Source organism: Salmo trutta, chromosome 18 (assembly GCF_901001165.1).
Source record: "Salmo trutta chromosome 18, fSalTru1.1, whole genome shotgun sequence".
Taxonomy (NCBI): domain Eukaryota; kingdom Metazoa; phylum Chordata; class Actinopteri; order Salmoniformes; family Salmonidae; genus Salmo; species Salmo trutta.
Genome location: NC_042974.1, coordinates 4,037,286 through 4,048,834, shown reverse-complemented (window position 1 = coordinate 4,048,834; position 11,549 = coordinate 4,037,286). Strand labels below are relative to the sequence as shown.

Sequence of the window (11,549 nt, the reverse complement as noted above, 5' to 3'; positions counted from 1 at the left end):
AATGATGTCGCTCATGCTGCTGGTGATTCTCTGATCCACCTCTATGCAGACGACACCATTCTGCATACTTCTGGCCCTTCTTTGGACACTGTGCTAACTAACCTCCAGGCGAGCTTCAATGCCATACTACTCTCCTTCCGTGGCCTCCAACTGCTCTTAAATGCAAGTAAAACTAAATGCATGCTCTTCAACCGATCGCTGCCCGCACCTGCCCGCCATCACTACTCTGGACGGTTCTGACCTAGAATATGTGGACAACTACAAATACCTAGGTGTCTGGTTAGACTGTAATCTCTCCTTCCAGACCCACATTAGGCATCTCCAATCCAAAATGAAATCTGGAATCGGCTTCCTATTTCGCAACAAAGCATCCTTCACTCATGCTGCCAAATATACCCTCGTAAAACTGACTATCCTACCGATCCTCGACTTCGGCGTTGTCATTTACAAAATAGCCTCCAACACTCTACTCAACAAATTGGATGCAGTCTATCACAGTGCCATCCGTTTTGTCACCAAAGCCCCATATACTACCCACCACTGCGACCTGTACACTTCCGTTGGCTGGCCCTCGCTTCATACTCGTCGCCAAACCCACCGGCTCCAGGTCATCTATAAGTCTTTGCTAGGTAAAGCCTCGCCTTATCTCAGTTCACTGGTCACCATAGCAGCACCCACCCGCAGCACGCGCTCCAGCAGGTATATTTCACTGGTCACCCCCAAAGCCAATTCCTCCTTTGGCCGCCTTTCCTTCCAGTTCTCTGCTGCCAATGACTGGAACAAACTGCAAAAATCACTGAAACTGGAGACTCATATCTCCCTCACTAGCTTTAAGCACCAGCTGTCAGAGCAGCTCACAGATCATTGCACCTGTAGATAGCCCATCTGTAAACAGCCCATCTATCTACCTACCTCATCCCCATACTGTATTTATTTTGCTCCTTTGTACCCCAGTATCTCTACTTGCACATTTTATCTTCTGCACATCTATCACGCCATTGTTTAATTTCTATATCGTAATTACCTCACCACTATGGCCTATTTTATTGCCTTACCTCCCTTATCTTACCTCATTTGCACACACTGTATATAGACTTTTTCTACTGTATTATTGACTGTATGTTTGTTTATTCCATGTGTAACTCTGTGTTGTTGTGTGTCGAACTGCTTTGCTTTATCTTGGCCAGGTCGCAGTTGTAAATGAGAACTTGTTCTCAACTAGCCTACCTGGTTAAATAAAGGTGAAATATATATATATTTTTTTTACTCCAGTAGTATTTTACTGCGTGACATTAACTTTTACTCGAGTCATTTTCTATTAAGGTATCTTTACTTTTACTCAAGTATGACAATTGGGTACTTTTTCCACCGCAGGTTAAAGCACTAAATACTGTTTGTGTTTTCGCTGACCAACTGCTTGGGCAGGCCTTATTTCCACTGACCAGGGCTTATCTTTATGTGTTCCCAGGACTCTGCACACACACTCCCCTGCTCCTGCCACTGCTCAGGCCATTAACAGTGGAGGTTTACCGGATCACTAGCTCTGCGTTACCTTGTGACTGCACTATAATTTCCTTCAGCCTGTGGAGATTCTCAAAGACCTTCAGTCGTCAGAGTGGAAATAGATTTCTGCAAAATGTGCACTGTGGACATGGACCGTGATCAGCAGGACTCAATTGTGTGCAGCTATTTAAGGTACTGCATCTCAGTGCAAGAGGCGTCACTACAGTCCCTGGTTCGAATCCGTGATTGGGAGTCGCACAATTGGCCCAACGTCATCCGGGTTTGGCCGGGGTCGACCGTCATTGTAAATAAGAATATGTTCTTAACTGACTTGCCTAGTTAAATAAAGATGAAATAAAACATTTAAAAAACATCTCGAAGACTGTTGAACGGTTTGCACTGTATAGGATAATTGTGTTGTTGAGTACAAAGCGGCAAGTAACGTAGCAAACAAAAACTGGGTGGTTTCAAACACTTTAGACAAAATGTCAAATAGGGCCTACGTATCCTCCAGGAAAGACCAGCAGCTGTCCCAGAAAACCCCTCCTGTGAAGTAAAGAGTTTGACAATGGAAGAACAGTACAGATGCTGTATGCTGTACTTTATTGTAATAAGAGTGAAACTCGGGGTTCAATGAAAGGTGTGTTGTCGACAAGCACACTGAAAATATGCCTTTTAAAGGCAATTTCCCTGACGTTCACAGAGATCGCAAACACTACAGATGTTGGCTCAAGTGTAAATTACCTTTAAAAGTCTAAATTCCCATAGTAGTCCTGTAAAACAGTTAAACACAGACAAGAGGCTTGAGCTAATTTCATATTGCACTTTATTCAGCTCCAGAGAAGCATCAGCTGCAGCTGGGACCCCCTTCAGACTCAGGACAACACTCGTATTGCTTTCAGACTCAGGACAACACTCGTATTGCTTTCAGTCTCAGGACAACACTCGTATTGCTTTCAGACTCAGGACAACACTCGTATTGCTTTCAGTCTCAGGACAACACTCGTATTGCTTTCTGACTCAGGACAACACTCGTATTGCTTTCAGACTCAGGACAACACTCGTATTGCTTTCAGACTCAGGACAACACTCGTATTGCTTTCAGTCACAGGACAACACTCATATTGCTTTCAGTCTCAGGACAACACTCGTATTGCTTTCAGACTCAGGACAACACTCGTATTGCTTTCAGACTCAGGACAACACTCGTATTGCTTTCAGACTCAGGACAACACTCGTATTGCTTTCTGACTCAGGACAACACTCGTATTGCTTTCTGACTCAGGACAACACTCGTATTGCTTTCTGACTCAGGACAACACTCGTATTGCTTTCAGTCTCAGGACAACACTCGTATTGCTTTCAGACTCAGGACAACACTCGTATTGCTTTCAGTCACAGGACAACACTCGTATTGCTTTCAGTCACAGGACAACACTCGTATTGCTTTCAGTCACAGGACAACACTCGTATTGCTTTCAGTCTCAGGACAACACTCATATTGCTTTCAGTCTCAGGACAACACTCGTATTGCTTTCAGTCACAGGACAACACTCGTATTGCTTTCTGACTCAGGACAACACTCGTATTGCTTTCTGACTCAGGACAACACTCGTATTGCTTTCTGACTCCCGTTCTGCAGACAGTAGGCCCCTCAGACTCAGGACAACACTCGTATTGCTTTCTGACTCCCGTTCTGCAGACAGTAGGCCCCTCAGACTCAGGATTAACACTCGTATTGCTTTCTGACTCCCGTTCTGCAGACAGTAGGCCCCTCAGACTCAGGACAACACTCGTATTGCTTTCTGACTCCCGTTCTGCAGACAGTAGGCCCCTCAGACGTTGAGTTGTCATTCAACCGTCTGATAGTAGGGACTTCATTCAAGCCGTAGTGCTGAAGATCTGCGCTACAGCGCAATAGAAATTTAAAGGCAACGTTAGCACGTTAGCACGTTAGCGTAGACCGCAATCACAGTAAACGTTTCATAATTTAAATTGCGCTATAACGCTGAACTTCTGTGATACGGATTGAATCGAGCCCTAGGTCTCTGTGTGTCATCAACTCTCCTACAGTAGGTCTCTGTGTGTCATCGACTCTCCTACAGTAGGTCTCTGTGTGTCATCGACTCTCCTACAGTAGGTCTCTGTGTGTCATCAACTCTCCTACAGTAGGTCTCTGTGTGTCATCGACTCTCCTACAGTAGACCTCTGTGTGTCAACTCTCCTACAGTAGCTCTCTGTGTGTCATCAACTCTCCTACAGTAGGTCTCTGTGTGTCATCGACTCTCCTACAGTAGACCTCTGTGTGTCATCAACTCTACTACAGTAGGTCTCTGTGTGTCATCAACTCTCCCAAATTAGGTCTCTGTGTGCCATCAACTCTCCTACAGTAGGTCGCTGTGTGTCATCGACTCTACTACAGTAGGTCTCTGTGTCGTCAACTCTACTACAGTAGGTCTCTGTGTGTCATCAACTCTCCTAAATTAGGTCTCTGTGTGCCATCAACTCTCCTACAGTAGGTCGCTGTGTGTCATCGACTCTACTACAGTAGGTCTCTGTGTCGTCAACTCTACTACAGTAGGCATCTGTGTGCCATCAACTCTCCTACAGTAGGCATCTGTGTGCCATCAACTCTCCTACAGTAGGTCTCTGTGTGCCATCAACTCTCCTACAGTAGGTCGCTGTGTGTAGAACAACACTTGAGCAGAAAATGCAACCGTTCTCTCTCTTTCTGGACAGAGAGCTATTGAAGAGAGGGATGGAGAGGGATATAGAGAGAGAGGGATGAGAGAAGGATATGGAGAGGGATGGAGAGAGATAGAAAGAGGGGTGGAGAGAGGGATAGAGGGATGGAGAGAGATAGAAAGAGGGGTGGAGAGAGGGATAGAGGGATGGAGAGAGGGATAGAGGGATGGAGAGAGATAGAAAGAGGGGTGGAGAGAGGGATAGAGGGATGGAGAGAGATAGAAAGAGGGGTGGAGAGAGGGATAGAGGGATGGAGAGAGGGATAGAGGGATGGAGAGAGATAGAAAGAGGGGTGGAGAGAGGGATAGAGGGATGGAGAGACAGTAAGGTACAAGTGGAATAAGATTACAGTGAAATAATAATTTTGATGTAAAAAAAAAGGACAGACAAATTCCTTCAAAATATTTTCTGATAAAAGTAACAATAATATTGTTGACTGGTATTCCTTCCATATTGTTGTGGACATTATATAATATTGAATTGTCAATTAGGGCCGGGATGCAATCCGATCCCTCTTTGTCTGTAATGCATGTTTTAAAGGCAATGTTCCCACGTTCATGGACACCAAATTCACGGTAAACACTGTATCTGTCGGCTCAATCAGGAGTTACCTTTAAATGGTGCATTGTCCAAATCCGCGATCGGATTGAATCCCAGCCTGAGACTGTACTGATATGTACAGTGGATATTGAATCTCCCATTGACATCACATCCATATGACTTGTATCATCATTCTCATCCAGTAAGGGAATCTGATGGGTAGGGAGCTGAAATACTACAGGTAAAGTATTGCATGGATATCACATCACATCCCTATCTGTTGGGAATGGCACCCTTCTCTAAGGAGTTTATTTAAAGGAGTCTGGATCAAGTCTGGCTTGGTCACATGATGGTGGTGGATGTGTCTGGCTTGGTCACATGATTGGGGTGCATGTGTCCGGTCACATGATGGTGATGGATGTGCCTGGTATCACATGATTTGGGTGGATGTGTCTGGCTTGGTCACATAAAGGTGGTGATGTGTCTGGTCACATGATGGTGGTGGATGTGTCTGGCTTGGTCACATAAAGGTGGTGATGTGTCTGGTCACATGATGGTGGTGGATGTGTCTGGCTTGGTCACATGATTGGGGTGGATGTGTCTGGCTTCGTCACATGATGGTGGTGGATGTGTCTGGATTGGTCACATGATTGGGTTGGATGTGTCTGGCTTCGTCACATGATGGTGGTGGATGTGTATGTGGTGCTGGAGGAGTAGTTAAAGGCTTCAGTGGTCCAGGATGCGAAGGTTGCCCGACACAATCTTGTTCTCCAGTATCGTTCCTGCCGGGATGTCGATACGATCTCCGTGATTGGCTATGATGATTACCGTTCCCTACAGGGAGAAAGAGTTAAAAAGGCAAGTTCAGGTTTAGTTTATTTGCTTTTTACTATAATTTATGAACCTTACATTTTTGCTTAGAGACAGATTTCAAAAGGCATTTAGCCATAAATTGTTATTATAAACATCCTTAATTCCATCTTGGCCCATCACAACTATCATTATTGTAAAGTTCCTTAATTCCATCTTGGCCCATCACAACTATCATTATTGTAAAGTTCCTTCATTCCATTTTGGCCCATCACAACTATCATTATTGTAAAGTTCCTTCATTCCATTTTGGCCCATCACAACTATCATTATTGTAAAGTTCCTTCATTCCATCTTGGCCCATCACAACTATCATTATTGTAAAGTTCCTTCATTCCATTTTGGCCCATCACAACTATCATTATTGTAAAGTTCCTTCATTTCATCTTTGCCCATCACAGCTATTGCTCTGAGATAATATAGGACCAAGAGATTTCCCTGACCTTGTGACCTAGCCAGGAAAAACTCAGGGGCCTGTGAACTCACCTTAAGAGAAACTTGTTTTCCGAACGTGACGTCACCGGACACAGTCAGGTGATCCAGCTCCAGCATATCAGGGATGCTCTCAAACCGCGTCTGGTATTCCTGGACCTGTTAAAACACACAGACGGACAGACAGACAGACAGGTATGTAATGCTGAGTTTAGAGCAGTAACAAATACTTTGAGGAGAGGGAGGGAAAGAGAGAGCTCTATCTTGGTATGTTTATTCCCATTGGATGACCTATATAAACAGAATATGAATGTATGGTAGTACAACAATAGAGCACCACCTCAACACCAACAGAACATGTATGCAGAGTTTGGTGTATTTAGCTTTAGTTCAACTGTAGGAGGATATAGTGAGAAGAAAAGGACAAAAAGGACAAGGATCTTAGATTCCCAACGCATGCCCCATTCAAATGTACTGTGAATAAAGGTCAGCATGCGCCCATTCAAATGTACTATGAATAAAGGTCAGCATGCGCCCATTCAAATGTACTGTGAATAAAGGTCAGCATGCCCCATTCAAATGTACTGTGAATAAAGGTCAGCATGCCCCATTCAAATGTACTGTGAATAAAAGTCAGCATGCGCCCATTCAAATGTACTATGAATAAAGGTCAGCATGCGCCCATTCAAATGCACTATGAATAAAGGTCAGCATGCCCCATTCAAATGCACTATGAATAAAGGTCAGCATGCCCCATTCAAATGCACTATGAATAAAGGTCAGCATGCCATGTCCATTCAAATGTACTGTGAATAAAGGTCAACATGTAGCTTGACGTGGGGCGTGGTTAAGGTTAGTTAGTAGTTACAGTAAGGTTAGGGTTACGTTAGATACCTTAGTAAAGGAGCTGCTCAGCTTGACGTGGGCGTGGTTAAGGTTAGTTAGTAGTTACAGTAAGGTTAGGGTTACGTTAGATACCTTAGTAAAGGAGCTGCCCAGCTTGACGTGGGGCATGGTTAAGGTTAGTTAGTGGTTACAGTAAGGTTAGGGTTACGTTAGTTACCTTAGTAAAGGAGCTGCTCAGCTTGACGTGGGCATGGTTAAGGTTAGTTAGTAGTTACAGTAAGGTTAGGGTTACGTTAGATACCTTAGTAAAGGAGCTGCCCAGCTTGACGTGGGGCATGGTTAAGGTTAGTTAGTAGTTACAGTAAGGTTAGGGTTACGTTAGTTACCTTAGTAAAGGAGCTGCCCAGCTTAACGTGGGGCGTGGTAGGGAACTCTCTCTTCTGGCTCATGGTGAGAGAGCCCGCCTCCAGGCTGTAGAGGTTGGACATGACCAATAGGAGGTCGGAGACGGTCTTGACGGGCAGGAAGCGGGATCGCGGCACGTTGATGCCCAGGGCGTTGTCGAAGCTCTTGATGGCCGCGCCCACCGCCGTCTCCAGCTGGATCACGTTCTGACCGCCGTCCAGTGTCTGGCAGGAGAAAAGGTATAGGTGGTTAGTGACACACACACACTAAAGGATGTAGGTAGTGGATTCATGTACATACATACACACACACACACACACACACACACACACACACACACACACACACACACACACACACACACACACACACACACACACAGAAGAATGTACTGTTGGCCTCAGGTAGTGGGTTCAGATGGAGAACCTCTGAGCTAGTCACAAGACAAGTTTTAAGCTGCTTCACTAGGATCTGAATGATCCACTTAATATCAAAGAGAGAGAGAGTATCACAGTGAGTTATGTAGTTATCACCACCTGCAGCATACAATAGTGTTCTGTTCACTACATCTACTAGATAACAACATCAGGTCAGTAGTTCTATAATATACAGTAGTGTTCTGTTCACTACATCTACTAGATAACATCAGGTCAGTAGTTCTATAATATACAGTAGTGTTCTGTTCACTACATCTACTAGCTAACAACAGGTCAGTAGTTCTATAATATACAGTAGTGTTCTGTTCACTACATCTACTAGCTAACAACATCAGCGCCACTCTATAATGTCTCAGGGCAGTGCCACTCTGTAATGTCTCAGGGCAGTGCCACTCTGTAATGTCTCAGGGCAGTGAAATGAGAGACAAATATACACGGTACATGAATGTGTCTAGGCACACACTGTGAGAACAAAATTGCAAGACTATGTTATAATACTTTGATTACATCAAATGGTTGTTTTATTCAACAGAATAGAGGATTCTATATATTGTGTGTGTTCTACTGAGGATGGGCCTCTGGGAGATTTACATGTATTTTTGGTGATAAAACCTAAAGAGCATTGCAGAGCATGAGTTAATGTTTCTGTTCTATACCGTACCAGGGAGAGATGGCTCCAGTTTGGAGTCGGAGGACCAGACTCTGGTCTCTATACAATGAAAACTGTTCTTACAGCAGATACTGTCTGCTATGAATTATAGATATCTTTCATACAGATCTTAACCTTGTGACCCATTCTATATATCTGTTGTTCGTCATGTAGGTTGAAAGGGGTGTATCTTGGCTATTAAAAACCTTTGTACTTTTGTCACGTGGCTCTCAACGAATCATCTGATGGTGATTCGTCGACCAGCCATCATTACCGTAGACCACTCAATCGATTCACTTTATATGCGTGCGTTGTATTGACCTGCTCCCTTATTAATAAGTGATTAAAGATTTAGTTTAAGTATAACTCTGACTTGTGTTATAAGTTTGTCTCTCCTCATTTGATAGTAAAGAAATTAACCACCACACACACACACACACACACACACACACACACACACACACACACACACACACAACCTCTCAGTTAAATGAGAAGTGTAATCTTAGATAATACAGCCATGCACACATGCAGACTCACGCACCCATCCACACAAACACTCTTTATCTGCAGTAAAGAGGTTTTAGAATGTGGGCTTTAGTGAGACTGCAGGGCATCATTTATTGAGAAAGGTTGTCCTCAGGGCTTTAGTGAGACTGCAGGGCATCATTTATTGAGAAAGGTTGTCCTCAGGGCTTTAGTGAGACTGCAGGGCATCATTTATTGAGAAAGGTTGTCCTCAGGGCTTTAGTGAGACTGCAGGGCATCATTTATTGAGAAAGGTTGTCCTCAGGGCTTTAGTGAGACTGCAGGGCATCATTTATTGAGAAAGGTTGTCCTCTGGAACGGCGTGGTGGTGTCCCTCTATAGGCAGCACTTTTCTATACATACAGGGAGCTCCAAAAGTATTGGGACAGTGAAAAATGTTTTGTTGTTTTGGCTCCAAAGTGCTGTAGTCCAGCACTTTGGATTTTAAATGATACAATGACTATGATGTTAAAGTGCAGACTGTCAGCTTTAATTTGAGGGTATTTGATGAATAATGATGAGTGAGAAAGTTTACGGACGCACAAATATCATACCCCCAAGACATGCTAACATCTCGCCCTTACATTAACAGAGGAGGTTAGCATACCCCCAAGACATGCTAACATCTCACCCTTACAATAACAGGGGAGGTTAGCATACCCCCAAGACATGCTAACATTCCACCCTTACAATAACAGGGGAGGTTAGCATACCCCTAAGACATGCTAACATCTCACCCTTACAATAACAGGGGAGGTTAGCATACCCCCAAGACATGCTAACATCCCACCCTTACAATAACAGGGGAGGTTAACACACCCCTAAGACATGCTAACATCTCACCCTTACAATAACAGGGGAGGTTAGCATACCCCCAAGACATGCTAACATCTCACCCTTACAATAACAGGGGAGGTTAACACACCCCTAAGACATGCTAACATCTCACCCTTACAATAACAGGGGAGGTTAGCATACCCCCAAGACATGCTAACATCCCACCCTTACAATAACAGGGGAGGTTAACACACCCCTAAGACATGCTAACATCTCACCCTTACAATAACAGGGGAGGTTAGCATACCCCCAAGACATGCTAACATCCCACCCTTACAACAACAGGGGAGGTTAACACACCCCCAAGACATGCTAACATCTCACCCTTACATTAATAACAGGGGAGGTTAACATACCCCTAAGACATGCTAACATCTCACCCTTACAATAACAGGGGAGGTTAACACACCCCTAAGACATGCTAACATCTCACCCTTACAATAACAGGGGAGGTTAGCATACCCCCAAGACATGCTAACATCCCACCCTTACAATAACAGGGGAGGTTAACACACCCCTAAGACATGCTAACATCCCACCCTTACAATAACAGGGGAGGTTAACACACCCCTAAGACATGCTAACATCTCACCCTTACAATAACAGGGGAGGTTAGCATACCCCCAAGACATGCTAACATCCCACCCTTACAATAACAGGGGAGGTTAACACACCCCTAAGACATGCTAACATCTCACCCTTACAATAACAGGGGAGGTTAGCATACCCCCAAGACATGCTAACATCCCACCCTTACAATAACAGGGGAGAATAACACACCCCTAAGACATGCTAACATCTCACCCTTACAATAACAGGGGAGGTTAGCATACCCCCAAGACATGCTAACATCCCACCCTTACAATAACAGGGGAGGTTAACACACCCCTAAGACATGCTAACATCCCACCCTTACAATAACAGGGGAGGTTAACACACCCCTAAGACATGCTAACATCTCACCCTTACAATAACAGGGGAGGTTAGCATACCCCCAAGACATGCTAACATCCCACAATTACAATAACAGGGGAGGTTAACACACCCCTAAGACATGCTAACATCTCACCCTTACAATAACAGGGGAGGTTAGCATACCCCCAAGACATGCTAACATCTCACCCTTACAATAACAGGGGAGGTTAGCATACCCCCAAGACATGCTAACATCCCACCCTTACAATAACAGGGGAGAATAACACACCCCTAAGACATGCTAACATCTCACCCTTACAATAACAGGGGAGGTTAGCATACCCCCAAGACATGCTAACATCTCACCCTTACAATAACAGGGGAGGTTAGCATACCCCCAAGACATGCTAACATCTCACCCTTACAATAACAGGGGAGGTTAGCATACCCCCAAGACATGCTAACATCTCACCCTTACAATAACAGGGGAGGTTAGCATACCCCCAAGACATGCTAACATCCCACCCTTACAATAACAGGGGAGGTTAGCATACCCCTAAGACATGCTAACATCTCACCCTTACAATAACAGGGGAGGTTAGCATACCCCCAAGACATGCTAACATCCCACCCTTACAATAACAGGGGAGGTTAACACACCCCTAAGACATGCTAACATCTCACCCTTACAATAACAGGGGAGGTTAGCATACCCCCAAGACATGCTAACATCTCACCCTTACAATAACAGGGGAGGTTAGCATACCCCCAAGACATGCTAACATCCCACCCTTACAATAACAGGGGAGGTTAACACACCCCTAAGACATGCTAACATCCCA

At 44.5% G+C, this 11,549-nt stretch overlaps 1 protein-coding gene and 1 long non-coding RNA gene across 2 annotated transcripts in view; both read right to left on the bottom strand.

The window, feature by feature from the left end:
• Nucleotides 1–2,306: 2,306 nt before the first annotated feature.
• LOC115152772 (uncharacterized) lies at nucleotides 2,307–3,862 on the bottom strand. Its single transcript, XR_003867572.1, has 2 exons — nucleotides 3,803–3,862; nucleotides 2,307–3,709 (listed from the first exon to the last, which is right to left on the bottom strand). It is a non-coding gene; the product is annotated as an uncharacterized LOC115152772 (long non-coding RNA).
• Nucleotides 3,863–4,640: 778 nt separating this feature from the next.
• Nucleotides 4,641–11,549, bottom strand: part of LOC115153623 (UTP--glucose-1-phosphate uridylyltransferase) — a 53,873-nt gene continuing 46,964 nt past the window's right edge. Inside the window, exons 15-17 of the mRNA XM_029699261.1 lie at nucleotides 7,323–7,565; nucleotides 6,145–6,249; nucleotides 4,641–5,622 (exon numbers count right to left, since the gene is read on the bottom strand). Of these exons, the coding sequence (XP_029555121.1) occupies nucleotides 5,515–5,622; nucleotides 6,145–6,249; nucleotides 7,323–7,565 (456 nt within the window). The 3' untranslated portion in view covers nucleotides 4,641–5,514. The remainder of the gene's footprint in view (nucleotides 5,623–6,144; nucleotides 6,250–7,322; nucleotides 7,566–11,549) is intronic.